This window comes from Pseudorca crassidens, chromosome 3, assembly GCF_039906515.1.
Source record: "Pseudorca crassidens isolate mPseCra1 chromosome 3, mPseCra1.hap1, whole genome shotgun sequence".
Classification (NCBI taxonomy): domain Eukaryota; kingdom Metazoa; phylum Chordata; class Mammalia; order Artiodactyla; family Delphinidae; genus Pseudorca; species Pseudorca crassidens.
This window is the reverse complement of record NC_090298.1, coordinates 169,062,877-169,090,792: the sequence shown is the minus strand read 5'-3', so window position 1 is coordinate 169,090,792 and position 27,916 is coordinate 169,062,877. Positions and strand designations below refer to the sequence as shown.

Here is a 27,916-nt window from a genome sequence, read left to right as displayed (position 1 = left end):
CAGCTGCTCCTTCTAGCCCATCTTATTTCAGCTTACATGTCACCTCCTCTGGCAGGCTCTCCTCAACTCCCCGCCACCATACACAATCACCCCCTACCTAACACATTATCTGGCTTTTTCTTTATTACACATATCGCTAATTCAAATCAAGTCCTAATTTGCTTTTATGTGGTTGGTCTTTCCCATTAGGCTGCGAACTCCATGAGGACAGGGGTCTTTGTCTCCACACAGTAGGTGCATAATAAATTTTTGCTGAAGGACCAGAGACTGGCCCCCAGCCAGATGAAGACTGGGACCCCCGCGACTCTCCACATTTCCATACCCAGCTCCCCATCATTCTGTTTGCTACAGTGACCCAGCCAGGACTCTCCCAGGTGCTCCCAACTGCCCCAGGCCAGGCCAGGCCACTGTCCAAGTCCCACCCCCAGGAGACAGAGCAGACCCAGAGCCTTGGGGGCCGGTGGTTGTAAACAGTTTTATTGACAGGGGGTTGGGGGAGGCAAACTCCAGAGAGGGTCCAGGACTCTCAGCTGGCCACTCAGCTGGCATGCATGGTCAGCTGGAGGTCAAGGGGGAGGTCACAGAGGATGGGTGGCATGGGACCCTCTGACCACCCTGGGGCCATATTTACAGGGGGGCCCGCCCGCCTTCGCCATCTCCCAGACCGCCCGAGCCCTTAGACAGCCGCCAATACGACTTCTGGGCAGGCCGTCCTGACCCCCTGCCTGAAACCCCTTCCTCATCACCCCTCAAACTCCTAACCGGCACCTTGGAGGCCCCCGGCTTTCTGGAAGCCCCGGCATCGGCTCAGCCAACGCCCAGGCCGCTGGGGCCTCCACGCTCGCACACAGACACACACACCGCACGTGGCCGCCCCCACGCACACGCCGCAGCAGCCCGCGGGCACACGCGCACGCCTCCCTCCCCTTCCCGGCCCCTTGCACACGGACACGGCATGCACGCGCGCACACACACACACACACACACACACATACATACATACATGCCGGGGGCCGGGTCGAGGAGGGACCTCTGGGTGGGGCGGGGGGGGGGAGCTGGGGTCTGCAGATGTGCCCCCTCCCCTTCCCACCGCCAAGCCCCCGGCCGCCACCCCGAGAACGGAGTTGTGCAATTGGTTAGAAAACTGCAAAAGAAACGCAAATTGGAAAACAAACCAAAAATCCACGCGCAGAAGGTCAACCTCAAATCCACAGCACATTCCGCCCGCCCGCCCGCCTGCCCCAGACCGCCTCAGGGTCCTGCGGCCCCGGGGAGCGGCGGGGCGGGGAGTCGAGCCCCTTGTGCTTCCGGGCGGCGGAGGGCGCCCCCCACCCCGCGCGGCTGGGCCGGGGGTCTGAGCACCCACTCGGAGCTGGCCCGGTCTCTCGCTCCTGGTTCCCGTGGCTGGCACCGCCGAGGCGCGCGGCCCCGGCCTAGGGCACGGGGGGCGCAGTCCTGTCCGGGCCCCCGTACGAGAGGAGGTGGGCCAAGTCCGTGCCGGGCCGGGCGTGGCGGCCGCGGGGCCGGGCCTCGCCGCTGTTGATCGTGTGCGTGCGGCGCAGCGCGGCGGCGGGCGGGGCGTGCGCGCCCGGCCTCCGGAGGCTGCCGGTGGGCGGTGGGCTCCAGGGCCGAGGGAGGCCGTCGGCGGCGGAGCTCGGGTCCGAGGGGCCCGTGGGCGCCGACACCACCCGCCGGCGGTCCGGGCTGGCGTGGGGGGTGAGCGGGAAGTCGCCGTGGGAGGCGCGGCCGGGCCGCGCGACGAAGAGGCGGGCGTCGGGGGCCGGCTCGCCGGGCGCGGGGGGCGGCTCGGGGGCGCGGGCAGGGGCCAGCAGCAGGAGGGAGGATGAGAGGGAGGCCGTGAGCAGCGTATGGCCGTGCTCCCAGGCGCGGGGGCCCAGGGCGTGCGGGTGCGGGGTGGGCAGGCGCTTCTGGGGCAGCGGCGTCTGCTCGGGCGTGGGCAGCAGCCCCGAGTCCAGGTCGTGGGAGCCGCCCTGCAGCAGCGTGGCCTTGGCCCACCCGTTCTGCATCAGGGGCGCCAGCAGAGCCTCGGGGGGAACCCCGGGCCCGCCGCCGCCCCCGGCCCGGCCCCCGGCGCCGCCCGCCCGGCGCTCGCCCAGGCGGCTCACGCTCAGCACGGCCTCGCCGCCCCCGTGCGCCAGGATGGCCTCCTTGTCCTTGCGGCGGGCCAGCTCGCGCCGCTCGCGGAGCCCCACGTACCAGCCCACGCTGAAGCCGGACACCACGGCGCCCACCACGAAGGCCGCCACCGACGACGTCACCAGCAGGTTCACCGACACCAACCCGGCGCGCTCCTCCGAGAGGCTGGCCCCCAGGAGTCCTGGCCGGGAGGGCGGCGTGTGAGGGGCCCGGCCGGGGACGGTCCCCTGCGCACCTCTCGCGGCCTCCGGCTGGCCTACGCACTCAACGTCTGTCTGCTTCTCTGCTTCGTGGCGCCTCTCTGACCCTTTCAACGCCCGTCTGCCCATCTCTTTGTCCCCTGGCATCTGTCTTAAAGTTTGTCTGCCCATCTGTCTCCTGGCCTCTCTCTCTGCGGTCCCCAGCGCCCCCTCGCCATCTGTCGGTCCTTTTCCCACCTCCCTACCTGGAAGTGGGGCCCCCTGCCCTTCCCAAGCCCTGACGGTAGCCAGTACCGCCCCCCCGCCCTCGCGTTGGGCATGGGCGGCAGAGGATGTGAGAACCCTGGAGGACCAGGACTCCGAGTCCCCAGGCCTCCTCCCCTCTCCCTCGCTTACCTGTGCAGTCCCCTAAGCCTGAGGTGCTGGCCCCGGACACGTCTTGCTCAAAGTTGGCTCTGATGAGGGCAGGGGAGCAGAGAGGCGCAGTCAGCAGAAACCTCTCGCACAGAGCTGTGGTTGGGGGCGGGGGGAACTCCCGATCATCACGTGGGTCACATACCCGCCCCCCACCTCCCTTGTCCCCAGTACCTGGTGCCGGGGCTGAGGAAGATGCAGGAGCCATCCGGGGCCCAGCCGCAGTAGGGGTCCTGACTGCCAATACAGTTCCTGGAGCAGACAAGGGACCCGGAGAGCAGATCAACCACAGCCCCTTCTGAGGCACCTCTTACTGTCAACTCTGGGAGTTCTCAAGGTATGTCTTAGCGGTGGGGGCTATTTCTTCCCCATTTTACAGATGAGAAAACTGAGGCTCAGGAAAGTTTACTTTTGCCCAGGGGACAGAGCCAGGGTTGGAGCCCAGGCAGGCTTGCCCCTGAGTCTGTGCTTTGGGTGTGTGCTATGGCATCATTATTGCCAAGTCGGCGGGCACAGGGTCAGGTGCTCTCCAGTGTGTGGAGGGCACGCTGTGAGTCCAGAGATGTGCCAGTGTTTTATCTGCATGTGATCTTCCCACCCATTTTATTTATTTAATTTTCTTTTCTGGCTGTGCCACGCGGCATGTGGGATCTTAGTTCCCCGATCAGGGCCTGAACGCATGTCCCCTGCATTGGAAGGCGGATTCTTAACCACTGGACCCCCAGGGACGTCCCTCCCACCCATTTTAGAGGCAGACAAACAGCTGTCTCCCTGGTCCCCAGCTTCTGCTCCTGATGCTCTTAGAAATGTCACTCACATCCCATCCTGCTCTGCCCATAGACCTCCAGGGCTCCCACCTCACTCCAGGGGTGGGGGAAGGAGCCCAAGTCCTCCCCACAGCCCACAGACCCTGCACGACCCACCCCCGGCCCCGTCCCCTCCCTGACCTCCCCTCCTCCCTCTCTCCCCCTCGCTCATTTTGTTCCAGCTATACAGGCCCCCTCTCTGTTCCGCCAACACACCAGGCCCAGTCCTGCCCCAGGGCCTTTGCACATGTTCTGCCCTCTGCCCTGCTCATCGTTCAGTGAGTCAGGATGCTGTTGGGGCCTGGACTTGAACTTGACTCTCTCCCTCTTCCCATGCTCACCTCCCCTCACTTCCCCTGCCCACAGTTGGCCCAGGAGTACTCACTTCATGCATCCTGAGTATTGCTGGCAGCGCGCCACGGGCACTCGGACCACACAGCGGGGGAAGGCCGCCAGCAGGCCACCCGAGGCCGCATCCAGCTCCAGGCTCAGCAGCCGCTGCCCTGTCTCGCCACCCCCAGAGCGTCCACACCTGGGGGTGAGCAGATTGGTAAGACTCAAGGGGCACGCCCTATCTCCCTGCCCACTGGCCCTGTCCCTTGACCTCTGCCCGGCCTCACCTGTCCGGCCGGTAAGTCTCAAACTCCTCCAGGAAGACACTGGGCCCGGTGGTGCCCGAGGCACTGGCGTTGGGCCAGACAAGGAACTTGAGGACAGTGCCCGCCTCAGAACCCAGGAAGACGACAGTCTGGTTGCCCCAGGGGCCGGCGCCCACGTCCACGGCCACTCGCGTCAGCTGGTACCTGGGGCCAGGATTGGGCAGAGGTCAGGCTGCCTCCCAGCCCCCTGGGGTCCTGGGCGCACTCAGAGACACCACCCACGCCCGGCAAGGTGGACATGGGCGTGGCTCCAAGGGGGCACATCATGGAGAGAAACACCCCCCCAAACCCGACTCCTACCTGGGCCTGCCTGTCTCTCTCCCTGTCTCCCAACATCTCTTTGTGTCAGATGGTCTCTCTCTCCCTCTCTCTGTTTCTCCCTCTTTCTGGGCATCCCCGGAGCCTCATGCCCAGCTGTCTTGAGTGTCTGGCTTCTCCCTCATGTCCGAAGTTGGCCCTGTGCCTCCCTCCTTGCCCACCACCCTGGCCAGGGCTCTCCTTCCCACCCAGCCCGGCCACCAGGACCCCGGCCCCGTGTAGGGACTGACCGCATCAGAGTCCGAACAATCCATGGTGCGTGGCCCAGTGAGGGCACTGCCTCGTCCATCAGGGGGTGTGTCTTGACGAAGTTGAGGATTTCGTCCGGGAAGGCGCTGGAGGCGTTGTACTGCATGCCGGGAGCTGCACAGCACCCGGGCCTGGGTGGGGACGAGGGGGTGGTCAGGGTGGACATGGAGGCCCCCACATAGGGGCTCTGATTCACCAGGGGACCTGCTGCCCTGCCCAAAGGGCCTCGGTTTTCCCCACCTGCATAATGGGTACAGCTGAACTCGGCAACAGCTATTAAAATAACTAACTGCCTGGAAGTCCAAGCCCTTGGTCCAGGGTCAGGATCCTACCCAGGCACCTGTCTCAGGGTCGAGGGGGCTCTCACCGGGGCCGTGGCACCTGGTCCTCCGGCACGGGTGTCCAGATGGACTCAGGGGACTTCTGCTCACGGAAGCGGCCCTCAAATACGGCAGCCACCTGTGTCATGTCAAAGGCGCAGACGGCCGAGCCGGGGATGCTGTGGGTGGGGGCAGATGAAAGGGAGCAGTGAGCCTGGCCAGGGGTGGGGTGGGGGTGGGGGACTGCCCTGGGCAAGCAGGTGGAGGAGTGTTTGTCCTCCGGAGCTGTCACATGTTCAGTTCCCTGGGCCAGAGGTTGCTGCCCCCCCACCCCCCATCCAGTCCAGTCACTTCACCTGCTGAACAGTTCTCAGACTGGATCGTAGTTCAGCCCCTCCACAGCTACCCGTGTCCAGGCCCCGCCTTGTCACTTGCCTGCATATCCAGTCTCCCAGGTGCCACCCTTGCTCCCTTTCAACCCATTCCCCAGGTAGTTTTCCAAAAATGCAAACCTGACCTGGTCCCTCTTCTGCTCCTTACTCTCCCATGGCTCCCTAGTGCTCTCAGGATAAAATCCAGGCTCCTCCCCACAGCCCATCACCTCCCTGCCCTCATATCCTCCGCTCTCCCCCTTACTTCCCTCCAAGCCAGCCACACGGGCCTCCTCCCTATGGTTTAAACATAGCAAGCTCATTGCAGCCTCAGGGCTTTTGCACAGGCTGTTCTTCCAACTTGGAATGCTCTTCCCGCTTCTTCCATCTCACAACCATTGATGCCTCCTCCAGAAAGCCCTCCCCGACCCCTCCTCCAAAGGCAGAGGATGGGGACGCCCCCCTACCCCCATCTGCCAAGTTCTGGCCAAAGGGCCTCGGAGGGTCAGTGTCTGGCTTGGTGCCCCCTGGCCTGGGGCCGAGGCCTCCTGGGAGTCAAATCTTACCCAGTGCAGGACCCAGGGGATATGTGGTGAGGTAACATGGGAACTCTCCGCCCGTGCCCACCCGGTGGTCCCAGTCTGCTCCCGACGGTGCCCGCTGACCTGTTGCTGGGCGTGGAGAAAACAGCAAGGACCACGGGCCGGCCCCCCAGGCTGACCACGCCCGTGACGGCCCGCAGCACGTTGAAGTAGAAGTGGGAGTCCCCTGGCACCGAGCAGTTGAGCCGTGCCTTCAGGAACGACGTCCACTGCTTCTCCAGCACGCGAGGGGAGCCGCCCACGTCATTCTTGCACACCCGGGCCACACGGGACACCACCACCTGGCACATCAGCAGGCGGGGGGGGGGGGCGGGCGGGGGCTGAGCCCTGTGTTCCACAAGGCCTGCCCGCAGGTCGCACTGCCCGCTACCCAGGATGGGATGCAGGAGCCTGGCCGTGGGTCACTGTGGGTGCCCCAGCCAGTCACCTTAGCCCCCTGAGCACCAGATTCCCCAGCGAAATGGACAAGCATAATCATCATCGCTTCCACTTACAGATCACTCATTAAGTGCCAGGCACTTTATCCTCCTCATCTCTCATGTTCCTCCCAAAGCTCTACAGAGGAGGGCCTACTGATATCCCCGGGGTACAGAGGGGAAACTGAGGCACAGCGAAAGGAAAGTGACCGAGGCCCAAGGTCACACTAGTAGTAAGTGGCAGTCTGTGCACTTAAATGTCTCCGTGGATTGAGGGATGGGATGGATGTATGGATGGATCAGTGGATGGATGGATGAATTTGAAGGACACAGTGATGGACAGTGAAGATAAGGAAGAAGGAGATAATCAACTGATGGATGAATGGGTGTGTGGATGGATGGGTGGCTGGCTGGATGGTTGGATGAGTAAATGGGTGTGAGTCTGCATGAATGGATAGATGGGTAGATGAATGGGTGGGTGGATGGATGGATGAAAGGATGGATGGGTGGACAGATGGATGTGAGTGTGGATGAGTGGAGAGATGGGTAGGGGAATGGATGAATGGCTGGATGGAAAGGCAGATGAAGGAGGTAATGACAGATCAGTGGATGGGTGGATAGAAGGTTGAATGGAGTGGATGAACAGGTGATGAGGAGGAGATGGGATAGATAATTGGATTATAGAGGGGTGGGCAGGTAGGTGGAGAGATGGATGGTAGATGGATGAGCTGATCAGTAGGAGGATAGCTCAATGGATGGTTAGGTGTATGAATGAATGGACAGGTAGGTGTATGAATGGATAAAGAAGTCAATGAGTGGGAGGTGGGTGGATGGATATATAGGTGCATGGAAGGGTAGATGAGTGGACGGATGGATGGAGGATGGCTGAGTCAGGGGGTGGGCGGATGGATAGATAAGTGGTTTGATTGGAAGTGTGGGTGGGCTGAAGGACAGATAGGTGGGTAGGTGAGAGGGCGGCTGAGTGGGAGAGTGAGTGGGCAGACAGATGGGCCGTCGAGGAAGGATGGATAAATGATGGTAGATGGGTGGGTGGACAGGTGAACAGCAATGGCACTGGGACTGGAATCAGGGGTGTATCTGACTTCAGACCCGGGACCCTCACCCAGGGCTGCTCCAGAAATGTCTTCAAGCCCCAGGGGCCTGGACCCGGCTAGAGTGGAGGGCCCTGAGGACCAGAGGGACTCTCTCGCCCCAGGCGGAGTTTCACGGAACCACCTCTGCTCCCCACTTCCCGAGATCAGAGCCTCTCAGCTGCGTGCCCCACTGCCTGGGCCTCTTCGGGAGGGGAAATAGGGCCCTACCTTTTCCAGGTAGTTAAACTCCATTGCGATCTCCCGGAAGAAAAAGTAGATGTGGCTGCCCCACTCCAACACGTGGACAAAGTAGGGCTCTGTAGGAGACGAGGGGTCAGAACTCAGCCCGTGACAGGAGAAAGGGAGTTTCTGGGGCTGGGAACACAGTAGCCTGGGTGGCTCCTTTTACAGTGAAGGGGGGAATATAAGCTGATTACCCGGGCAAAATAAAAGAGACCAAAGTTTTGGGGGTTTTTTGGAGGGAGTAGGTGTCAGAAATCACCGTGTCTTCTTTCCACAGACAACGTCTACTGTTTTGTCACCTTCCTCCTTCACGTGTTGAGCTGAGCTCCTACCATACCGCTCACGCTGTCCCACTTCAGGTTGCTAAGCCACCCATTTCCAGCAGGCTCTACTTTAGATCCAACTTAAATCTTTCTTCTAACTTTATCTTCAAAGAGGCTAGTAGGTTCCAAAGATGAGATGGGAGCTCCCTGCCTGTCTCCTCTGGGACTGTTATTCTGGTGGGGGAATTTGATGAATGTCAGCCCTACCAGGTCTGCCCCTATCGCCCCACCTTTGAACCACTTGGAGTCGTGTTTCACGGTGCGCAGAGTGGGCCGGTCCCCGAGGCTGCGGTAGATGACAGCGTCGATGGCTAGGAAGTCGGTAACGGTGGCTGTGAAGAGCATCCCTTCTGGATGGGGGTGAGTCGGGGAGGCAGGTGAGAGATTAGATCATAGAGGCCGGAGGCTGGGTGGGTCAAAACTTGACTTCAAGACTGAGCCCTGAGCCTAAGTGAGCCCTAAGCCCCGGGCTGAGCCCCAACTCCTCAGCTCATCCCCAACCTCGGCTGAGCCCTGCCCTTGAGATTCTGCCTGTTTCATAGCTGGAGAGATGGTCTCCCAGCCATCTTCTAAATGACCTGACTCCACGAGTGGAAAATGCCATGTCTTGCTGTGGACTGGGGCCCCATCAGATGGTCAGAGTTGGGGGCACTCACCAGAGAAGAGGGCAACATTGGCGTGTTTGGGGTCGTATGGGCAGCGGGCCATGCCACTGATGTTGTCCCCGAGGGGCTGCAGTGTGTCCATCTGCGGGGGGACAGGGACTGAGTGACAGAGCTCCTGTCTATACCTAGCAGCCCCTGGCTCCCCCAGCCACCCCCTCCAAGGGGACTCCTGGCGCCACCTTGGATGTTGTGTGACTTGGTCAGTCATTTAACCTCTCTGGGACTCAATTTACTGATCTGTAATAAATGGGTCTGAATCGATCCTAATTCATCCTATAACTGGTTTGTAGTTTAAGTTGCTGCAGCCTGTACAGGCCTCCTTTGGAAGACTCCTCTGGAGCTCCGGGTGAGGGGTCTGGGAGGGCATATCCAGTAAGGCTTCCTGTAGGAGATGATGTGGCCTGGGGATAGGGCATGACCAGTGGAGGGCCAGTGAGCAAAGGCGTGGAGGTTGAACCTGGGGCAGTCAGGGCTTCGAAGAGCGGTGACTCACGCTGTAGTTGGCACACACGGGGTTGAAGGCATTGGAACCACACACGAAGAGGGTGGATTCGTCCCGAAGTAGAAGCACCTTTACAAAATTTCGACACTCGCCCTGGATTGGGGCGGCGGGAAGAGAGAAGCCAGGGTGGGTGTGGTCACGGGTGTGGGCGGGGTCAGGAAAGAGGCGGGGCCTGCAAGGAGGGGCCAGGGATGTGGGCATGGCAAAATCAGGGGGCTAAACTAGGACTCGGCTGGGGGCGAGGCCATGACTAAGGCAGGGGCCCAGACAGGGAAATAGGGCACTTGAAGGGGTGGAGCTATGGCAAGACGAGGGCTAAGGGCACGGCCACGACAGAGGACCACCTTGGGGTTGTGGCCAGGCTCTGGGATTAGCCATGGCAACACCAGGGCCCTGGCATAGAATGAAAGCAGAAGATTTGCCCTGGGGGGGGTGGCCAGGACGGATTGGGGCGTGGTTGGAGGCGTGGCCAGGGCCCACTTACCTCCTGCTTGCCCTTCATCCGACACACGTTGATGTCGCTGGGGTTGGAGCGCCAGGTCAGCTTCTGGGACACAGAGAGCTGGTGAGGTGAGCGGGGTCCTTGACAGCCCTAGGAACCCTGCTAGGGAGGCCCGAATCCACCTTGCTCCCCAGCTCAGTGTCCGGGCCCCCTGGCGGGAGCCCCAAGAATTGCCCCCTCCCCTCCCTCCTGCACCCCCTCCTCACCCGCTGGTACCGCAGCTCCATGGACGTGGGGGGCTCCAGCTCCACCCGGTACAGGTTGTCCCTAGAGGAGGGGTGTAGTTAATGAGATCGGAGAGCCTCCCCTCCCCGCCCACTATTCTGACAGCAGACGTGAGGCCAACACGTGCCAAACAGGGGCGTGCCAGCGCCTCTGCCACGTGCAGCTCCGCATGTGCATGCCCTGACACGCCTCCTCGTGCCCTAAAGTGAGCCACGGGTTCTGGCACACCCCACATGCCTTACCACGCCACCTCACGCTCACACACCCCATGGCCTACACCCAACACAACGCACTGTCTGATGCCTTTACATTCGCTGTCCCCGTCTCAGCACCCCTCAGTCTCTCCCAGGCTCTCAGCGCTCCCCCCATGCCACAGAAACTGCCCTAATCAAGGTCACTGGCCCCTGTTAAGTCCAGCGGTCACTTCTCTGTCCTCCTCCCCCTCTCCACAGCGTCTCCCCCGGCCAGTCCACCCTCGTCCTGGGAACTCCATCCTCACTGGGTTCTTGGACCCTGCACTCTCCTGGCTTCCCTCCCACCTCTCCGGGCCCTTCCTCTCTCCCTGGTGGGCCCACACCTGGGTCCTCTGGCCTCTTCCCTCCCCCATCCATACCCCTCCTGGGCCGCCTTGTCCACTCTCAGGGCTGGAACCACGTCTCTGCCTGGATGACACCCACAGTCCTGTCTCCAGCCAGGGCCTCCCCTGAGCTCCAGATTTGGGGTCCAGCTAACCCTCAAGGTCTCCACGAGGGGGCTCAAAGGTGTCTCATACTCTGTCTCACACTCAGCTTGGCCACACGGCACCCGACCATCCCCCAAATCTGCTCCCGCCCTGTCCACCATCTCGGCTGAGGCAACTCTATCCCCACGACGTGGGAGTCACCTTCAACTCCCTTCTCCTTCCCTGCCAGTATGTCACCTCTGCCTTCAGTATCTAGCGAGGGTTCACCCACTTCTCACATCCTCTATGACCACCACCCTAGTTCAGCCCTCATTACTGCCCACCTGGACCAGCATTGTCCCCTCTGCCCTAGTCTAGTGGCTCCTGCCCTCACCAGTACAGTCTGTCCTCCCCCAGCCGCCACCAGAGGGCACCTGTGAGCACCTGAGTCAGGTCCTGCCCCTCCTCTGCCCACAGCCCTCCAGGGTCCCACCTCCCTTGGGGGTAAAAGCCCAGGTCCTCCCCTACAGCCCACAAGGCCCTGCTCTCCCTGCCCCGTCCCCTCCCTGCCCTCCCCTCCTCCCTCTCTCCCCCTCACTCACTCTGCTCCAGCCACACGGGCCTCCTTGCTATCCCTCCACCATGCCAGGCAGAGTCCGGCCCCAGGACTTTTGCACGGGCTGTGTCCTATGCCCTGACTTCTCCCTCTCCCTCAGATTTCCTTATAGCTGGCTCCTCAGCAGTTCTCAACTCAAATATCACCTTCTCAGAAAAGCCTTTGGGGCCACTTCAGCACCCCCTCTAGCACCCAGTGAATTTTGACCAAACAGCTGTCCCTACCTGGTAACACATCATAGCAAGCTCTGGGCTCCAACCACACCCAGAGTTCAGCACCCTTAAAAATCCCACCCCAGGGACACACATTCACACTCCAGCCAAACAACAGGCCCCAGCATGCAAACCTCCCTAAAATGCTACCACCTACTCCCCCACACCTCACCCTGCACGCTCTGCCCGACAGTCCCTCGTACCTGTCCCCGATGAAGAGCGTCCTGTTGACCCGCAGAACCCGCTGGATGTTGAGATCGTCGGTGCCCTCTGCGGGGGTCAGGTGTCCTGGCCCGCTGCCCACGAACACGGGATAGTGGTTCAGGTCTGGGGAGAGGACGAGGAGGGGTGTGATTCAGGGCCAGGGTGAGCCTGGCCTGGTGAGCCCCCGGGGGAGGGGGCAGCAGATCCAGCTGGGGAGCAAGACCCTCCCTCGGGACTCCCCCTCTCCAGGCCCCCCACTCACAGTCCCTGGGGGCCACGCTGAGTGGCGGCGGCTCCTCGGGGAAGAGGCCGTGGGAGCCTCCCAGTAGCAGCAGCAGGAGCAGTAGGGCCGGGCGGGGAGGGGGCGCTCGCGGGGTCCGCATGGCGAGGTCAGGGCGACAGGAGGTGACACCTGCGAGCGAGGGGCCATGCGGTGAGCCGTGTGGCTTGCAGTCCCCATTGCTGCCAGCAGAGGGGGCTCGAGAGCCGCGGCGGCGGGGACCTTCGATTTCCAGAAAAATTCCCCATTGGGGGGTAATCATTTAAAAATAACAACAATCATGGCAACAACAATAACACCAGCACTTATTAATTACCAGAACAACTTTCTGACCACATTTTAGTGAAAGCTCAGGAAACAGTTTCTAACAACAAAAGGATAATCACGAGAATATTTAAAAAATTAAATGATTTTAAATTAAAAATTAATAATAATAATAGATAAACAGGGACTTCCCTTGTGGCGCAGTGGTTAAGAATCCGCCTCCCCAAGAGGGAAGAGATATGGGGACATATGTATATGTATAACTGATTCACTTTATTATAAAGCAGAAACTAACACCACCATTGTAAAGCAATTATACTCTAATAAAGATGTTAAAAAAAAAAAAATCCGCCTCCCAATGCAGGGGACACGGGTTCGAGCCCTGGTCCGGGAAGATCCCACATGCCGCGGAGCAACTAAGCCCGAGCGCCACAACTCCTGAGCCTGGGCTCTAGAGCCCACGAACCATAACTACTGAGCCCACGTGCTGCAACTACTGAAGCCCGCGTGCTTAGAGCCCGTGCTCCGCAACAAGAGAAGCCACCGCAATGAGAAGCCTGTGCACCGCAACGAAGAGTAGCCCCTGCTCACTGCAATTAGAGAAAGCCCGTGTGCAGCAACGAAGACCCAACACAGCCAAAAATAAATAAATAAATAAATTTATTTTTAAAAAATAGATAAACATTTCAAAACATGTATTTATAAAAACTTCAACCTCAAAACATATGTTTTAAGAATTCTTAGAACTGGGGCTTCCCTGGTGGCGCAGTGGTTAAGAATCTGCCTGCCAATGCAGGGGACAAGGGTTCGAACCCTGGTATGGGAAGATCCCACATGCCGCGGAGCAACTAAGCCCGTGCGCCACGACTACTGAGCCTGCGTTCTAGAGCCCGTGTGCCACAACTACTGAAGCCCGTCCGCCTAGAGCCCGTGCTCCGCAACAAGAGAAGCCACTGCAATGAGAAGCCCACGCACCGCAACGAAGAGTAGCCCCCGCTTGCCGCAACTAGAGAAAGCCCACGTGCAGCAGCGAAGACCCAATGCAGCCAAAAATTAAATAAATGAATAAATAAATTAATTTTAAAAAAAAGAATTCTTAGAGTTAAAACACAAAAACCTTAAAATGAAAGTCTCAAAAACCAAAAATTCGAAGGCTCTTGGAATTTTATAAAACACAATCTGGGAACTGCAGTACTTTAGAATAGCAGAATATGCTAGCTGGCCAGGGACCTCAGAGGCCCCGGTAAGTCTGACTTCCTTCCCGATAACAGCCTTTCTGTCCTTTCCTGGAATACCTCTGTGACAGGAGCCTCACGACCTCTTCAGGGGGCCTGTTTCCCGCTCCCGCTCAAGGGAATTTGGAGAAACTTCCAGGTGTGTAGAGTGGAGACCATCCCCCACCCGTCCCAAGTGATGATCTGGTGGGCGGTGTGAACAGAACTCACCCTCTGGAACCCAGCCCTCCACGCCCCTCCCAGAAGGAGTGCAGTCCGGAGGCCCCAAGAAGACACTCGCAGCCTCTGGGCAAGCCCCGTGCCTCAGTTTCCCCGTCTGAGCAGCAGGTACATCTCCGAGCCCTGCCCCAGCCTTGGGGTGCGGGGATCCCGAACCCGTGGAGGTGGACGCGAGGCGGGAACTTTGGCCCTGGAACGCCTGCCTCTGAGGATTCAGGGCCAAAAAACAGGAAGGCCTTGCGTGGAACAGCGAAGTTTCCTCTCTGTGACCCTGAACTTCCAGGATTTGTGACTCAGCGGACGCCAGGATCTCACGTGTGCGCGGATCTGGCTCTACTTCCTTAAGAGTTTCCTTCCCCGGCTCCTCCCCTGCTTAGCAACGTCCCGTGGCTCCCAGCGACCCCCGAGCCAGGCCCCAGACACTGCATTCAAGACCCACAACGGGATCACCAGCCCCGCTGCTGCCTACCCCAGCCTACAAGCTTCCTCCTTACAACACCTGCCGGGGCACCCCGCCTCTGGTGTTCTGTCTGCTCTGTGCCTTCTTTTTTTTTTTTAAGATTTATTTATTTACTTATTTATTTTTGGCTGCGTTGGGTCTTCGTTGCTGGGTGCTGGGCTTTCTCTAGTTGCGGCGAGCGGGGGTTTCTTCCTTGCGGTGCGCAGGCTACTAATTGCGGTGGCTTCTCTTGTTGCAGAGCACGGGCTCTAGCTGCGTGGGCTTCAGTAGTTGCGGTGCGTGGGCTCAGTAGTTATGGCTCGTGGGCTCTAGAGCACAGGCTCAGTAGTTGTGGTGCACAGGCTTAGGTGTTCCGCGGCATGTGAGATCTTCCTGGACCAGGGCTTGAACCTGTGTCCCCTGCATTGGCAGGTGGATTCCTAACCACTGCACCACCAGGGAAGTCCCTAAACATTTTTTTTAACATTGTGGTAAAATGTTTAACAAAGTTTGCCATCTTAACCATTTTTTTTTTTTTTTTTTGGTATGTGGGCCTCTCACTGTTGTGGCCTCTCCTGTTGCAGAGCACAGGCTCCGGACGCGCAGGCTCAGCGGCCATGGCTCATGGGCCCAGCCGCTCTGCGGCATGTGGGATCTTCCCGGACCGGGGCACGAACCCGTGTCCCCTGCTTCGGCAGGCGGACTCTCAATCACTGCGCCACCAGGGAAGCCCCATCTTAAACATTTTTAAGTGGCACTAAGTATATTCACATTCTTGTGCAACCATCCCCACCATCCACCTCCAGAACTTTCTCATCTTCCCAAACTGAAACTCTGTTCCCATGAAACACTGACTCCCCACCCCTCCCCCAGCCCCTGGCCCCCACCATCTACTTTCTGTCTCTATGGCTGTGACTCCTCCAGGGACCTCACACAAGTAGAATCAGACAGTATTTGTCCTTTTGTGTCTGGCTTATGTCACTGAGCATCATGTCCTCAAGGTTCATCCATGTTGTAATGAGTGTCAGAATACCTTGACTTTTTAAGGCTCAGTAATATTCCACTGTGTGGATAGACCACATTTTATTTATCCATTCGCCGGCTGATGGACACTGGGGCTGCTTCCACCTTTTGGCTATGTTGTGAACGGGTCTTTGAGACCCTGCGCTCAATTCTTTTGGGTGTATGTGCAGGCGTGGAATTGCTGGATCGTATGGTGATTCTACGCTTAACTTTTGGAGGAACTGCCACGCTCTTTTCCAAAGCGGCTGCACCGTTTTACATCCCCACTGGCATTGCGCATGCGTTCCAATTTCTCCTGCCAACACTATTTTCTGTTTTTTGATAGCAGCCATCCTAATGGGTGTGAGGTGGTGCTCTGTGCCTTTTACCCCATGTCTTATCAGAATAATTTTTTTTTTCCCCTTCCTTTGGTACGCGGGCCTCTCACTGCCAGGGCCCCTCCCGCTGCGGAGCACAGGCCCCGGACGCGCAGGCTCAGCGGCCACGGCCCACGGGCCCAGCCGCTCCGCGACACGTGGGATCCTCCTGGACCGGGGCACGAACCCGCGTCCCCCGCATCGGCAGAAGGACTCTCAACCACTGCGCCACCAGGGAAGCCCCCCAGAATAATTTTTAACTTCAGAAACTTCAGGACAACAGCTTCCACTCGTGGGCCATGCAGCATTGTGGTGAGCGGAGGGGCTCCAAGGCCATAAGTGTTCAAATCCCAGCTCTGCTATGTACATGCTGTGTGACCCTGAACAGGTCACTCCACCCCTCTGGGCCTCAGTTTACTCATCTGTGAAATGGGCATAGTAACAGTATTGACCTCACAGGCCTGTGGTTGGTGTTAGCAAAGTGCCTGGCATGCTGCAGGTGCTCAGTAAATGCTAATTATTATTGTTGTTGCTGTTGGTATATTGAGTACCAGAGGCCGGGCTGGGTGGTTTCCAGGAATTGCTTCACGGAGACCCCTGATGGCTCTAGTACGGTTGGTATAACATTCAGTCCATTTGGCAGATGGGGAAACTGAGGGACTGATTGAGGGGCCATGACCCACCAGAGAGGATGTAGCAGCTGGACTGAACCCAGGGCTCTCTGCTACCAGGATTTTGCTCCTGGGGGTTGAGCGTACGAATGGTCACGGCAAGATTGATAATCACCCGTTCCGCCATCCCTCAACCCAGTGAGGCCAGCAGTTATTTAACACCCAGTTCACGGATGGGAAGACTGAGGCCCCAGTTCGGGATGGGACCTCACGGCTCATTTTTTCTCCTGGTTTTCATAACTTTGTGATGCAGCAACTCGGGGCTAGAAAGCTGTTCTTGTCCTCCCTCTGTCCACAGCTGCCCCCAGCCCCTCAGAACCACCCTGGGAACCCTGAAACCCAAACTGGGCTTTTCTTACCAGCCCCATTGTTCCTGAGCCAAAGACAAGAGTGTCGGCCTCCCAGTCCCTCCCCTGCCCTGAGGGCCCCAGAGCCCAGCTCCCACCCCCTACCTGGTCCCCTGGCTTCCAGTCCCGCCCCTTCAGTATCCTCCTCAAGGTAGCAAAGGAATCTTTCCAGAACCCAAATCTCACTTGTTTCTTCCCTGATCTAAACCAGGGTCTCTCCCCTTCGGCACTGCTGACATTCAGGGCCAGGTCATTCTTTGGGGTGGGGAGGTTCTGGGCGCTGCCAGGTGTGGAGCAGTATTCCTGGCCCCCACCCACTCGATGCCAGGAGCATCCCTCAATTGCGACAACCAAAAATGTCCCCAAACACCGCCCAGTATCCCTTGGGAGGCAAAACCACCCCCAGCTGAGAACGTCTGCTCTAAACCCTTCTATGGCTCCCCAGTGCCCTTGAAATGAAGTCCCCTCCCTTCCATCTCCACCTCTGAGGATCTGCACATGCTGTTCCCTCTGCTTGGAACACCTTCCTCCTGCTCCCAGTAACCTGGTGAACACGCTCGCTCGTCAGGTCTCAGACATCTCCTCCAGGAAGACTCCCCAGATCAGCCCGGATTGACTTCCTCTGGGCTCCTGCCTGCCTGTGCCGGAGGGCCCTGCTCACCCTATCTTCCAAATGCCTGGTTAACCGTTCATCTTCCCCACTGGACTCTGAGCTCCCCGAGAGGGCGGGACTGAGTCTGTCTTGGCCACCACTGTGTCCCCACTGCCCAGCATAAGGCCTGGCATTCAGTAGAAGCTCAATAAAGAATAAAAGTAGCAAACACCAAGCACTTGGGATGTGCCAGGCACCGTCCTAAGGACTTAAATGAACTCATTTGATCCGCACAACACATCGGAGAGGTGGGTGCTGTGCCCCTTACACAGATGAGGAAACTGAGGCATAGAGAGGCGAAGTCACTTGCCCAAATGGAAACAGTGGAGCCAAGACTGAAACCCGCTCAATCGACATTTGTTAGTTTGACAATCATGCAGAGCTGAACCCCACATGCTCTTTGGGGGAGTCTGGGTCACGTCGGGGCCAACCCACTGCCCCTGGCCTCAGTTTACCCCCTGACCTGGGGTTATCGGAGAGGTGGCACCTCTCCCACCCCTCCAAGACCATCTGCTTCTCTCCATGAAACTCGAGGCGTCTCTGCCAGCAGCTGTCCGGCGCCCACCTGCCTGGAAGTGGCCCCACCGCCGGCCCTGGCACCTGGTCACTGGGAGCCGCACTACCTCCCAACCCCGGGGCTGCGTGGCCAGCGTGTGCACCCCTTGGCGTGCAGGGCACCCATGTGTCTGCCTGCCTGCAGCCCTGGAGACGTGCATCCATGAACATGGGGGTGGGAGGGACGGTCATAAAGAGACAGAGGTCCACCCCCAGCCGGGAGAGCTCGCGCTGTGGCACGGCCTCTCTGCCTGACCTCCCAACCATCACTCCAAGCCTTGGTACAGTCCCACTATACAGATGAGGAAACTGAGGCAGGGATGGAAACTCCCCCCAGGCCACCTGGCTTCGCCCTCCCATCGACCTTCCCAGGTACCATATGGCCTTAGCTACTCTAACTTCGTCAAAAGTTCAAATTTCCTTCTGGAACATTTTTTCCCACCTGGCCAGGGCTACCTGGGCTACCCCAGGGCTTCAGCATACATTTTAGGATCAGCTGGTAAGTTCCAAAACAAATAACATAAAACATAAAACATGTTGGGATTTTCACCGGAATGGTGCTGAACGCATAGACCAAATTGATCTATTGACGGACAGGCTCCCTGTCTCCGCTAATGGTTCAGGCCCCACCTGGGAGTCACACCCCCACCAGCTCCCTTCAGCACCGGCCCCTTCTTTTCTCACCCTCACATCCAATGCCAGCAAGTCCTGTGGGGTCTTCCAAATTCATCCAGAATTCTCACCCCTCTCTAGTCTGTTCCCTGGTCGGCCCCCAGCATCTCCTGCCCGGACCCCACGGTCCCCTCCACCCGGTCCACAGCTCCCACCCTTCATCCCCGAAGTCTGTCCTCCCCGCAGCCGCCACCAGAGGGCGCGCGTGAGCACCCGAGTCAGGCCCCGCCCCTCCTCTGCCCACAGCCCTCCAAGGCTCCCACCTCCCTCCCAGTAAAAATCCAAGTCCTCCTGGGGCCAACAAGACCCTGCGCGACCTGCCCTGTCCCCTCCCTGCCGTCCTCTCCTTCCTCTCTCCCCCTCGTTCACTCTGCTCCAGACACGTGAGCCTCCTCACTGTTCCTCCAGCACACCAGGCCCGGTCCTGCCCCAGGGCCTTTGCACGGGCTGTTCCTCACTCCTGAAAGCCTTTTCTCTCAGATACCCACATGGCTCCCTCCTTATTTCAGGTCTCCACCCCCACTCCCTGGACTCTAGCAACCCCTTCCCTCCCACCCACCTCCCACCTGGGGTCCAATGTCACACTCTCAAAGGGTCCTCTTAGACCCTCTGTTACTTCAAATATGGTCCTCGGACCACCAGCAGCAGCAGCCTCACTTGGGAGCGGTTATAAATGCTGAGTCCCGGGACTTCCCTGGTAGTCCAGTGTTTAAGACTCCATGCTTCCATGGCAGGGGCATAGGTTAGATCCCTGATCGGGGCAGTTCCGCATGCCGTGAGGTGCAGCCCCCTCCCCCCCAAAAAAAGTCTACACAGGGGATGCCCCCTCCTCCAGGAAGCCTTCTCTAACTGCCTTCCCTGGGGAGCTCCGTTTCCCCGGGCTCCCCCAGCCATGACCCCGCCCTCAGCTCCACCCAACCTCACCAACTTGGGAGCATCTGTGACCAACTCTGGCTCTTTGTACCCCAAATTGGAAGCTATTCATTCACTCATTGGATGAGCAATTACTGAGCACCAGTTGTGTGCCAGACACTGTTCCCAGCATGGGGCCGCAGTGATGGCCAAGACAGTTGCAAAGCCCTGCCTTTGGGGGGTTCCCAGTCCAGTGGGGAGAGAGGGGTACACGCATTACCAGAAAACAGAACTCAGCTTCTGACAATAATATCGAAGCCTGAAGATGAAAATGCAGAGAATGATGGAGAGTGATGGCAAAGGGGCTGCTTTGGCTGGTGGTCAGGGGAGCTCCTGGAGAGGGAACTGAAAAGGCAAAGCCCTGGAGGCTGGAACCATCAGAGGAACAGCAAGAAGATGCCGATGGGCGGGGAGGCTGCCATATCATAAGAGAGGAGCCCTGGGACTTTCCCCCTTTTCCAGACAAGACATAGAGCCTCAATTTTCTCATCTGTAAAATAAGGCGCTAGAACAGGGCCTGGCACACGTGTTTACTCTCTGTGAAATGACCTTGCTGGGTGACCTTGGGCCAGCAGCTTGCCCTCTCTGGGCCTCTCCATACCACAGCAGGTGACTCAGTGACCCGAGGCCAGGCTCGGAGCCCCTGTTTCTCCATCTGCCATGGTAAGGATGGGGGCGGGATGCCCGTCTCCAGTTCCATGGAAGGAGCTCCTGTCAGCCCAGCCGCCCCAGGATTCCAGCTCCGGGGCCCGGCGTCCCCAAGGGGATCGAGTAACCTGGCGAGGCAGCCGGGCCCCTGCGTCGTCCAGGTCTAGTTACCAGCTCTGCTTACAGCTGCCTCCTCCACCTGCCTCAGTTGCCCCCAGCGCAGCCCAGCCGGGCTCTGGGGCTGTCTAGGAACTTGGCAGAGTAGCCAGAGGGAGTCCCTTGGGGCCCAGGCCACGGGGGCGCTGAGGAGAGGGGCTCCCTCGCTCCGCAACGTTCGCACCACGCTGGTTAACTCATCCCTCCCCAGCCTGGGAGGCGGCCAGCACATCCTCCTGGTCCTCAGCCTTCCTCCCTGTGTTCTCGGTTCCCGGAACCTCAGCTTCCCCATCAGTGACTTGAGCACGATAACCATCCCCAACGGGTTATCATGATGGGTAAATAAGCTCCAGATAGTAGGTGCTTAATAAACTATTGACTGCTGTGCGGCCCAGGGTTACGTCCTTCCCCTCTCTGGGTTTGCTTCTGCCTCTGTAAATCAGGGATGAGAACATTGGCTCCACGGGGGCAAGGGGTCTGGTGCACAGTAGGCACTCAACAAATACCGGCTGAATGAATGTCCCACAAAAAGATCCAATTTATGAAAGAGCTACAAAGATCTGTTTATTCCAGACTTCCTGAGCACCTACCGTGTGCCAACATGGCCGGGGATTCAGCCCTGACTGGGACCATGCACAGAGCCGGGCATGCAGTAAGCACCCAATTAATGCTGAGCATCTCGTTTAAAGAGGATGGTGCTCAGAGTACCCGAGTCGACTCCCCGGTGCACCCCACAGCAGCCCAGCAGGGCAGGGATTTAAGCTAAAATTTGATGAAGCCCCTACTGTGTGCCAGCTGCTCGACCAAGACTTTCACATGTTTGAACTGGTTTCCTGCCCACGCCAACCCTATGAGGCAGTGACCAGCACCATTATCCCCATTTCACAGAGGGAAAAACTCAGGCTCAGAGAGGTTAAGACACTTGGCCAAGGTCTCACAGCACAGAAGGGTGTAGTTGGGATTCGAACCCAGGCCACGTGGCTAAACTGCCTCTTACTGTCATTTACCGAGTGCCCACAATGTGCCATCTGTCAACGAGGCTGCACAGCCTAATTGCACATCTTGCAGATACGCAAGCAGAGACCCAGAGAGAGGCTGCCCCAGTGCCAGGCCACTCAGAGAGCCAGTGGGGAGACCAGGTGTCAGAAGCAGGACCTTGAGTGGGGGACATGGACAGGTCCCCGGGGCTCCCAGCCAGACAGACAGGGGGCACTCCTGGGTAATTAATTTTAATCACTGTTTGGAAATTGGGCTGCCAGGAGGCAAATCGGAAGCAGCAACTTGTAATTAGGAATGGGGAAGGGGGGCGCTTCTTTCTTGGTGATGCGGCGACCATTCCGAGGAAATTGAAGTGTCATTTATACCCAGCGGGTAATTAGGGGGCCTGGGAGGGAGCCACTCGAGGGGGCTGGGGGCTCCTAGGGAATCTGGGATGGTGCTGGGAGTTGGGGGTCAGGAGCCCACAGATTCCCAAGTGGGGGGCCCTGAGCCGGCCTGGGGGCAAACGTACCCTGGTCTCAACCACAATTTGGAGGAAACACAGAAGAGCAGGGTGCTGCTCTTGGGACCCAGCTTTGGGAGACAGAGGGGAGTAAGGCTCGGCTCTAGGGGGCTCCACTGTAGGGAGGGCAAACAGATCTGGTCCCTGCCCTTGGGGTCCTCAATCTGGAGGAAGCAGAAGATGGTGAGCCCGGCCCCTCTCACTTGGGATTCTGGGAGCCCTCCTCTCCCCGAGGCTGATCCTCCCAACCAGAAGTCCCCCAGTCACTGTCCCTCTCTAGAGGCCCTGTCTGGGAGGCCACAGGGATCCCCAAGTGGGATGAGACCAGAAAGGCAGGTCTGGAGGGGGACACCGCTGAGCGATGCTGGGCGGGAGGCAGGCGGGGCCCTGCCAAGTGCTGCTGGGAACGGAAGACCTGGCGATGAACTTGAAGAAGACAAAGGCGGGAAATGGGTCCTGGGGTCCTAGAGGACCACAAGTCCTGGTGAGTCAGGGCTCAGGAATGGTGGAGATGCTGGCAGAGTGACGTGGGTTCTGGGGGCCGGGGCGTGAGAACTGTGCATCAATGGAGCAAAACGGCGAGGGGACAGGGGCCCCCGTTCTGCTGGGTGACCTCGGGGAATTTGCAACCCCAATCTGTGCCTCATTTCTTCCCAGACCCTGGGACTTAGGCATTCAAAGGGAAATAACAGCAAACATTTATAGAGCTCCTATTGTGTTCCAAGCCCTGTGCAAAGGGCTTTGCAGAAAGTACTGGTGGGGTAGGTAGGAGGGGTTTCCTCCCCATTTTAAAGGTGAGGAATTGCAGGCAGCCCAGAGTAGGCAAGTAATATGCCCAAGGTTGCACAGCTAGGAAAAGGCCAGACTGGTTTTTGAACCCAGGCCATATGGTCCAGACACCACACTCTTAACCTTAGCACTATGTGCCCCCAGAGAAAGGGGCTGTCAGTCCCCCACATCTAGTAAGTCCAAAATCTATCCTGATCCACCCACTTCTTTTCTTCTCTACTGCCTCACCCTGGCTGGCCCCCATCATGGTTCATCTGGACCAGCGCAGACGCCTCCACCCTGGTCCCCCAGCTCTGGCCCTTGCTGCCCACAGTCTGCTCCCTGCAGCAGCCAAAAGGCGCCTGTGAGCACTTAAGTCAGGCCCCGCCTCTCCTCTGCCCAGAGTCCTCCAGGGCTCCCACCTCACTGGGATAAAAGTCCAAGTCCTCCCTGTGGCCCACAGGGACCTGCATGACCTGCGCCGTCCACTCCCTGCCCTCCCCTCCTCCCTCTCTCCCCCTCACTCCCTCTGCTCCAGACACAGGGGCCTCCTCACTGTTCCTCCAACACACCGTGCATGGTCCTGCCCCAGGGCCTTTGCATGGGCTGTGCCCTCTGCCCGGAAGGCTCTTCCAGTTCTCTGCATGACTGGCTTCTTTTCATTTTCCAGGTCTCAGCTCAAACACCACCTCCTCAGAGACACCCTCCCTGACATCATCAGCTAAAACAGCCCCGCCCTTCTCAGTGTCATTCCTTGGGGCACTTGTTATACTCGATTCACTTTCTTTCCTGAGTTAGTGTCCATGTTCCCATCTAATGTGAGCTTCGCAAGGACAGGGCCTGTTCTGCCTTGGTCATTGCTGGGTTCCCAGCACCTGGCACATAGTAGGCAGTCATTAAATATCTGTCAACTCATGAAATGAGAGCAAAGACCCCACAGCTCTCAATGAGATCAGGACCAGAGGCCACAAGCTTCTGCTTTTCAAAATTATTCCTTTTTCCGGAGTAAGAAAAGAACAAGTCCAGACCTGGCACTTTCCCTGCATCCTCTTGTTTAAATGTTCAACCCTAAAGGAGAGAGAATAGCATCCATGTTTCACAGATGGGGAAACTGAGGCTTAGAGAGGCGGCATGAGGGAATGAGTGAATGAAGAGATGAATTCCAACCCAGGTAAGTCTGACCCAACTGTTGTGGCAATCTCTAAAGGCAAAAATTCAGAGGGGCTGTCTCAACTGCCCCAGGGGATTCTTACTGGGCCTTCAGGAAAGGGAGAAGGTTCTGAAACTATCAGAAAACATGTCGCTTCCCCCTGGTGAACTCCTACACATCCATCATGGTCCTAGAGGCAATGCCCATCCTCGATGCATCTTCTCTGATCCACTGGGAAGAGCCAGATTTCCTCAGCCCCATTTTGCCCCAACTCTGATCCCATGTAGCCAAGAGGGCCAGGGTCTGCCTGTTTCCCCTCCCTGAGCCTGGAAGACCCTTGAGGGCCAACCAGGCACTAGAGCTAAATCTCCCTCTCTGCGATCCCAGCATCACCCAGCCCAGGGCCAGGCACACAGAGGCCACTGGGAGCATCTGTTTAGTGACTGACCTTCCCTACCACTCTGGACCAGGTCTCCCCCGGGCCCTCCTGAAAACCCATGTACCCACAATCCTCTCTGGGATCCTGCAGTTGGGAAGTTCTCTCCTAGGTCAGCCCTTGGAAGGCAGGCTCAGCCTGGGACAAAATGCACCCTGGGAAATGTAGTCCTCACTAGACTGGGCTTCCCTCCCAGCAGGCCCTGGGGCTACCACCTTTGGACCCTGGGGCCAGCGAAGGAGCTTCAAGGGTGGCTGGTAGGGGGCCACCCCTGTATCCCTGCCCAAAGAGATGGAAGAGGGGGTCCTTGGCCTCCCAAGTCACCTCCTTAGCACATTCTAATGCCTGCCACTTCATCTGGACATCCCTCAAGGGCAGGTGATGAACGACTGTGATAATAAGAGAGAATTATGTGGCTCAGGCCCAGACCTCTCAGGCCACACATCAAACCCTGGCTCTGGCAAGCCAAACCTACACCGATCACAATGGTGGGGGTATCTGGCGTGTGGGTCTGTCCCCTGAAGCCGCCTCCTAGATAATTGGACCACGGGATGTGGGGCAGGCGGCCGGGGCCCCCTCCCAGGCTGCCATGAGCCTCAGTGTCCCTGTTTCTGCTAAATGAGGCCCCACCCACGGTCAACCCCAATCACCACTGGGTCTTGGATGAATCAGTCTGAGAATCTGCAGCCCCTTAAATGGCTTAGAATTTTGGAATCACTGTATCCTAAACATTTTTCCAGCATTCTGGAAAACCTGTCTCCTGGTAGCTATCCTTCCCCATGGCTGCTCAAGGTCCGAAACGTGGCCCATTCCCTCCCCTGCTCTAAGATCTTCGATGGCTCCCTATTGCCCTCGGGATAAAGCCTGCTCCCCAGCTTGACATCCGCGGCCCCTGTCACCTCTCAGGCCTCATTGCTTATTGTCTCCCACCCTTAAAATAGCCCAGTCACTCAGGAGTCCCCCAACACACCCCTCCGTGGTTTTCCCCACTGCTCCCTCCACCTGGGATCCCTGTCCCCCCCGCCTCCTGGCAAAACCGCCTTCTCACCCCTCAAGGCCAGTGCCAGCATCTCCTCCTCCAGGCAGGGGATGCTGGCACTGGCATCCCTGCTTCCACCTGTCCTGACCCTGGCTGAGTCCTCTCTGGGTTCCCCATCATCACCTGGCAAAGGGCTGTGCACACAGGACAGGGCCACACCACAGGGTCAGTTAGGGACACCCTCCTTCCCGGGAGATGGGCAGCAACTGGCACATCCTTCAGCCCCGGGGGACCCAGCTTACCTGTCCCGCCAGCTGACGTCAGGGTCACCTTTGCAAGGACAGTTTGATTTCTATCTTCCTGGTCCAGCCCCCGGTAACCCCAGCAACTCTCGGCTCAAGCCCTGGGCAGCCACTGCAGATGACAAACCCTCCTGCAGCTCACATCTCCAGCACCTTCTTTGACCAGAGGACAGAAGTGAATGGCCCCTCCCTGGTGACTCAATACCTCCGCTGGGAGTCGTGCTCTCACCTCAAAGCAGAGGAGGCGACAGGACCCTTAGGCCCCATGGGTGCTCAGCCCTGGCAGAAGGCAGGTGGGGACTGGAGGGAGAGGTTACAAATCCAGGGTATTCCTTGGGACCTCTCTCTGCCTTGTCTCCCTCCACTCAGGTCCTAAAACCTTCTGGGGAGATCGCAGCCCAGAGAGGGCTAGAGACCTGTCTGAGGCCACACAGCAGCACCCCTCCTCTCAGGCCCCAGCCTTCTCTATGATGCTTTTTTTTTTTTTAGAGAGGGGTGGGGCGTTGGAAGCTCCAGGTCTAATTTCTGCCCTGCCCAGGTTGGCTGGGTGGGGAGCCAGGGTTTCCAAGGAAACCTTTGGGCTGGCATTTTGGGTTTCAGCAGGTGTGGAGGCTCCTTTCCCCCTTGACCCCGTCTAACAGCCCCAGCAGTGGAGAGGCCTGGCTTCCCTCTCCACCCATTCTGGGCCTCAGTCTCCCTGTTTGTTCTTGGGAATGGGCCAGTTCAGGGTGGACACGCTACAGTTTAACGAGTCTCCTGCCAGTCTGCCACCTACCCAATATCCAAGGTCCTCTGTGCCACAGGGACAGCTACCTTCCCAAAGAGCTCAGGACCCCCTCCCAGGAGAATACTGACCCCACCTATGACTCCCAGCCTCTCCCCACACTCTGTACTCTGTCTAAATAGAGTTTCAGCAATTGCTCAGATACATTCAAAAATTTCAAAATTTCATCCTTGAGAGAAAACATATCTACTAGGATATGGGAAAGGGACTGGCCAGCGTCTGTAGGGGAGGGATGCCCCGGGGGTACTGAACTTTGATTTTGGAGAGTGCGCTGTACCCTTGAGAAGCTGAGGGAACCCAGAAAAATATGAAGCAATGCAATTTTGCAAACTGGGGGGGGGGCTTTTCTGAAGCTCCAGCCATTAGTCCCCCCCTTCCTCCTTAAACCCAAAAGAGACCCCCAAAACTTAAGGGCCCAATCCCCTAACCCCAAGCCCCAGTTCCCCTCCAGTCTGGGAGTCAAAGATGACAGCCTCAAGGGGGAGGATGCCAAAGACCTCAGCCAGACAGGGTCAAACAGGGGTTGAGGGTCTGGGAATCGCCCCCAGCCCCAGGACGCTTGCAAAAACTCCCAGCTTCAGCGTCTACACGTCTGGGCAGGGGCAGAGCAGGGCGGAGGTGCCCCAAACTCGGAGGGCACCCCGAGGGGGAGAGCGGGACAGGGGGCACGTGACCCCCACCCTGGAGACCAATCAGCGCCCACGGGAGGGGGCCACACTCGGCGCCCCCCACCCCTCCCAGCGCTCTCGGAGAGAGACGCTTTCTTTGTCCCTTTGTCAGCTCTTGGGGGGCCCCGAACCCTTGGGCTCCCACTGCATGCGGGGGGAACAGGACCGGCTGACTCTCCCCCCCCACCGCGGCCCCTACCCCGCGGCCCGGGCCCTGGACTCGTTCAGGGGCGCCCAAGGTGCGGCGGCTGGACCAAGGAGTGGGGCGGAGGGGCCTCACCTCGCCGGGACCACCGCACCAGCCCCGGGGGGCCCTCGACTTAGCGCCCAGGGCCCCGCCCCCCAGCACCACCTCCCACCCTCGGCCAGCAGGCCCCCTGCCTGCCCTGAAACCCCCACCTGGGCCCAAATCCAGCTCCCCAGCGGCGCAGCCGCGAGCCCCCATTATTATGCCTCTTACGGCCCCCCGGACAAAACCTCCACCCGTTGCGGTGCCGACAGAACCCCCATTATAGCTCCACATACAGGCCCCCAGTCAACAATCCAGGCCCCCCCAGCTGCAGTGCCATTAAACACCCCCATTATGGAGTCTCATTCAGCGCCCCAGGCCCAAATCCAGACCCTTGAAAGCGTTGTTACTGGACCCTCATTATATCGCTCCATACTGCGACCCCCCTAAAATCCAGCCCCCTCCCCAGTTGCGTTGCCGGCAGATCCTCCCGTTACAGAGCTCCACAAACCCCCTCTCCGGCCCTAATCCATTCCCCTCGCAGTGGCGGGGCCCCCAGGCCCCCCATTATAGCGCCTGACCCGGCCACCCCAGCCAACGATTCAGCCCCCAGCTGCGTGCCGACAGACACCCCCGGGATAGCGCCTCCCCAGCCCCCCCTCTTGCAGACGCCCCGGGGCGCTTACCTCGGAGCCGCGGCCGCCGCGAGTGCGCGGGAGGGAGCTCGAGGGCGGGAGGGCGCGGGTGGGGGGGGGGCGGTTCGTGCGCGCACCTGTCCCGGCCCGGCCGGCTCAGCCAGGCATCCCGGGGTGGGGAGGGGGGCTGGGGGCGCGCGCTCTCCCCGCCCCCGGGCCCGCTGCGCTGCGCTGGGGGAGGGGGCTCAGCCCCGGCCCCCGGCGCGCTGGCGTCGG

At 59.0% G+C, this 27,916-nt stretch overlaps 1 protein-coding gene and 1 long non-coding RNA gene across 5 annotated transcripts; one reads left to right on the top strand and one right to left on the bottom strand.

Annotated features, from left to right (window-relative positions):
• Nucleotides 1–842: 842 nt before the first annotated feature.
• SEMA6B (semaphorin 6B) lies at nucleotides 843–27,916 on the bottom strand. 3 transcript variants are annotated; one of them, XM_067734117.1, is made up of 17 exons: nucleotides 27,692–27,916; nucleotides 12,022–12,171; nucleotides 11,759–11,882; nucleotides 10,048–10,108; nucleotides 9,824–9,886; nucleotides 9,331–9,432; nucleotides 8,829–8,919; nucleotides 8,403–8,522; nucleotides 7,835–7,923; nucleotides 6,160–6,377; nucleotides 5,171–5,302; nucleotides 4,785–4,934; nucleotides 4,198–4,380; nucleotides 3,963–4,109; nucleotides 2,946–3,023; nucleotides 2,754–2,812; nucleotides 843–2,338 (listed from the first exon to the last, which is right to left on the bottom strand). In XM_067734117.1, exons 2-17 carry the CDS (start codon nucleotides 12,140–12,142, stop codon nucleotides 1,434–1,436), a joined length of 2,643 nt encoding a protein of 880 aa, XP_067590218.1. In that variant the 5' UTR covers nucleotides 12,143–12,171; nucleotides 27,692–27,916; the 3' UTR covers nucleotides 843–1,433. The 3 variants fall into 3 exon arrangements, with proteins under 3 accessions (XP_067590218.1, XP_067590217.1, XP_067590216.1); XM_067734116.1 differs by lacking the exon at nucleotides 27,692–27,916 and adding an exon at nucleotides 13,749–13,988; XM_067734115.1 differs by lacking the exons at nucleotides 9,331–9,432; nucleotides 27,692–27,916.
• LOC137222628 (uncharacterized) lies at nucleotides 2,366–9,116 on the top strand. 2 transcript variants are annotated; one of them, XR_010942527.1, is made up of 5 exons: nucleotides 2,366–3,108; nucleotides 3,944–4,127; nucleotides 4,230–6,745; nucleotides 8,127–8,532; nucleotides 8,715–9,116. It is a non-coding gene; the product is annotated as an uncharacterized lncRNA (long non-coding RNA). The 2 variants fall into 2 exon arrangements; XR_010942526.1 differs by lacking the exons at nucleotides 2,366–3,108; nucleotides 3,944–4,127 and having other exon boundaries at nucleotides 6,373–6,745; nucleotides 8,127–9,116.

Bases quoted from the DNA above. Each gene is read 5' to 3' on its own strand.
- SEMA6B (XM_067734117.1), bottom strand. From the start codon at position 12,142: ATGCGGACCCCGCGAGCGCCCCCTCCCCGCCCGGCCCTACTGCTCCTG. The intron at 11,883-12,021 runs GTGAGTGGGGGG...TCCTCTCCCCAG, and splicing joins CAGCGTGGCCCCCAGGGACT to ACCTGAACCACTATCCCGTG. The intron at 2,813-2,945 runs GTACTGGGGACA...TGCCCTCATCAG, and splicing joins TTCCTCAGCCCCGGCACCAG to AGCCAACTTTGAGCAAGACG.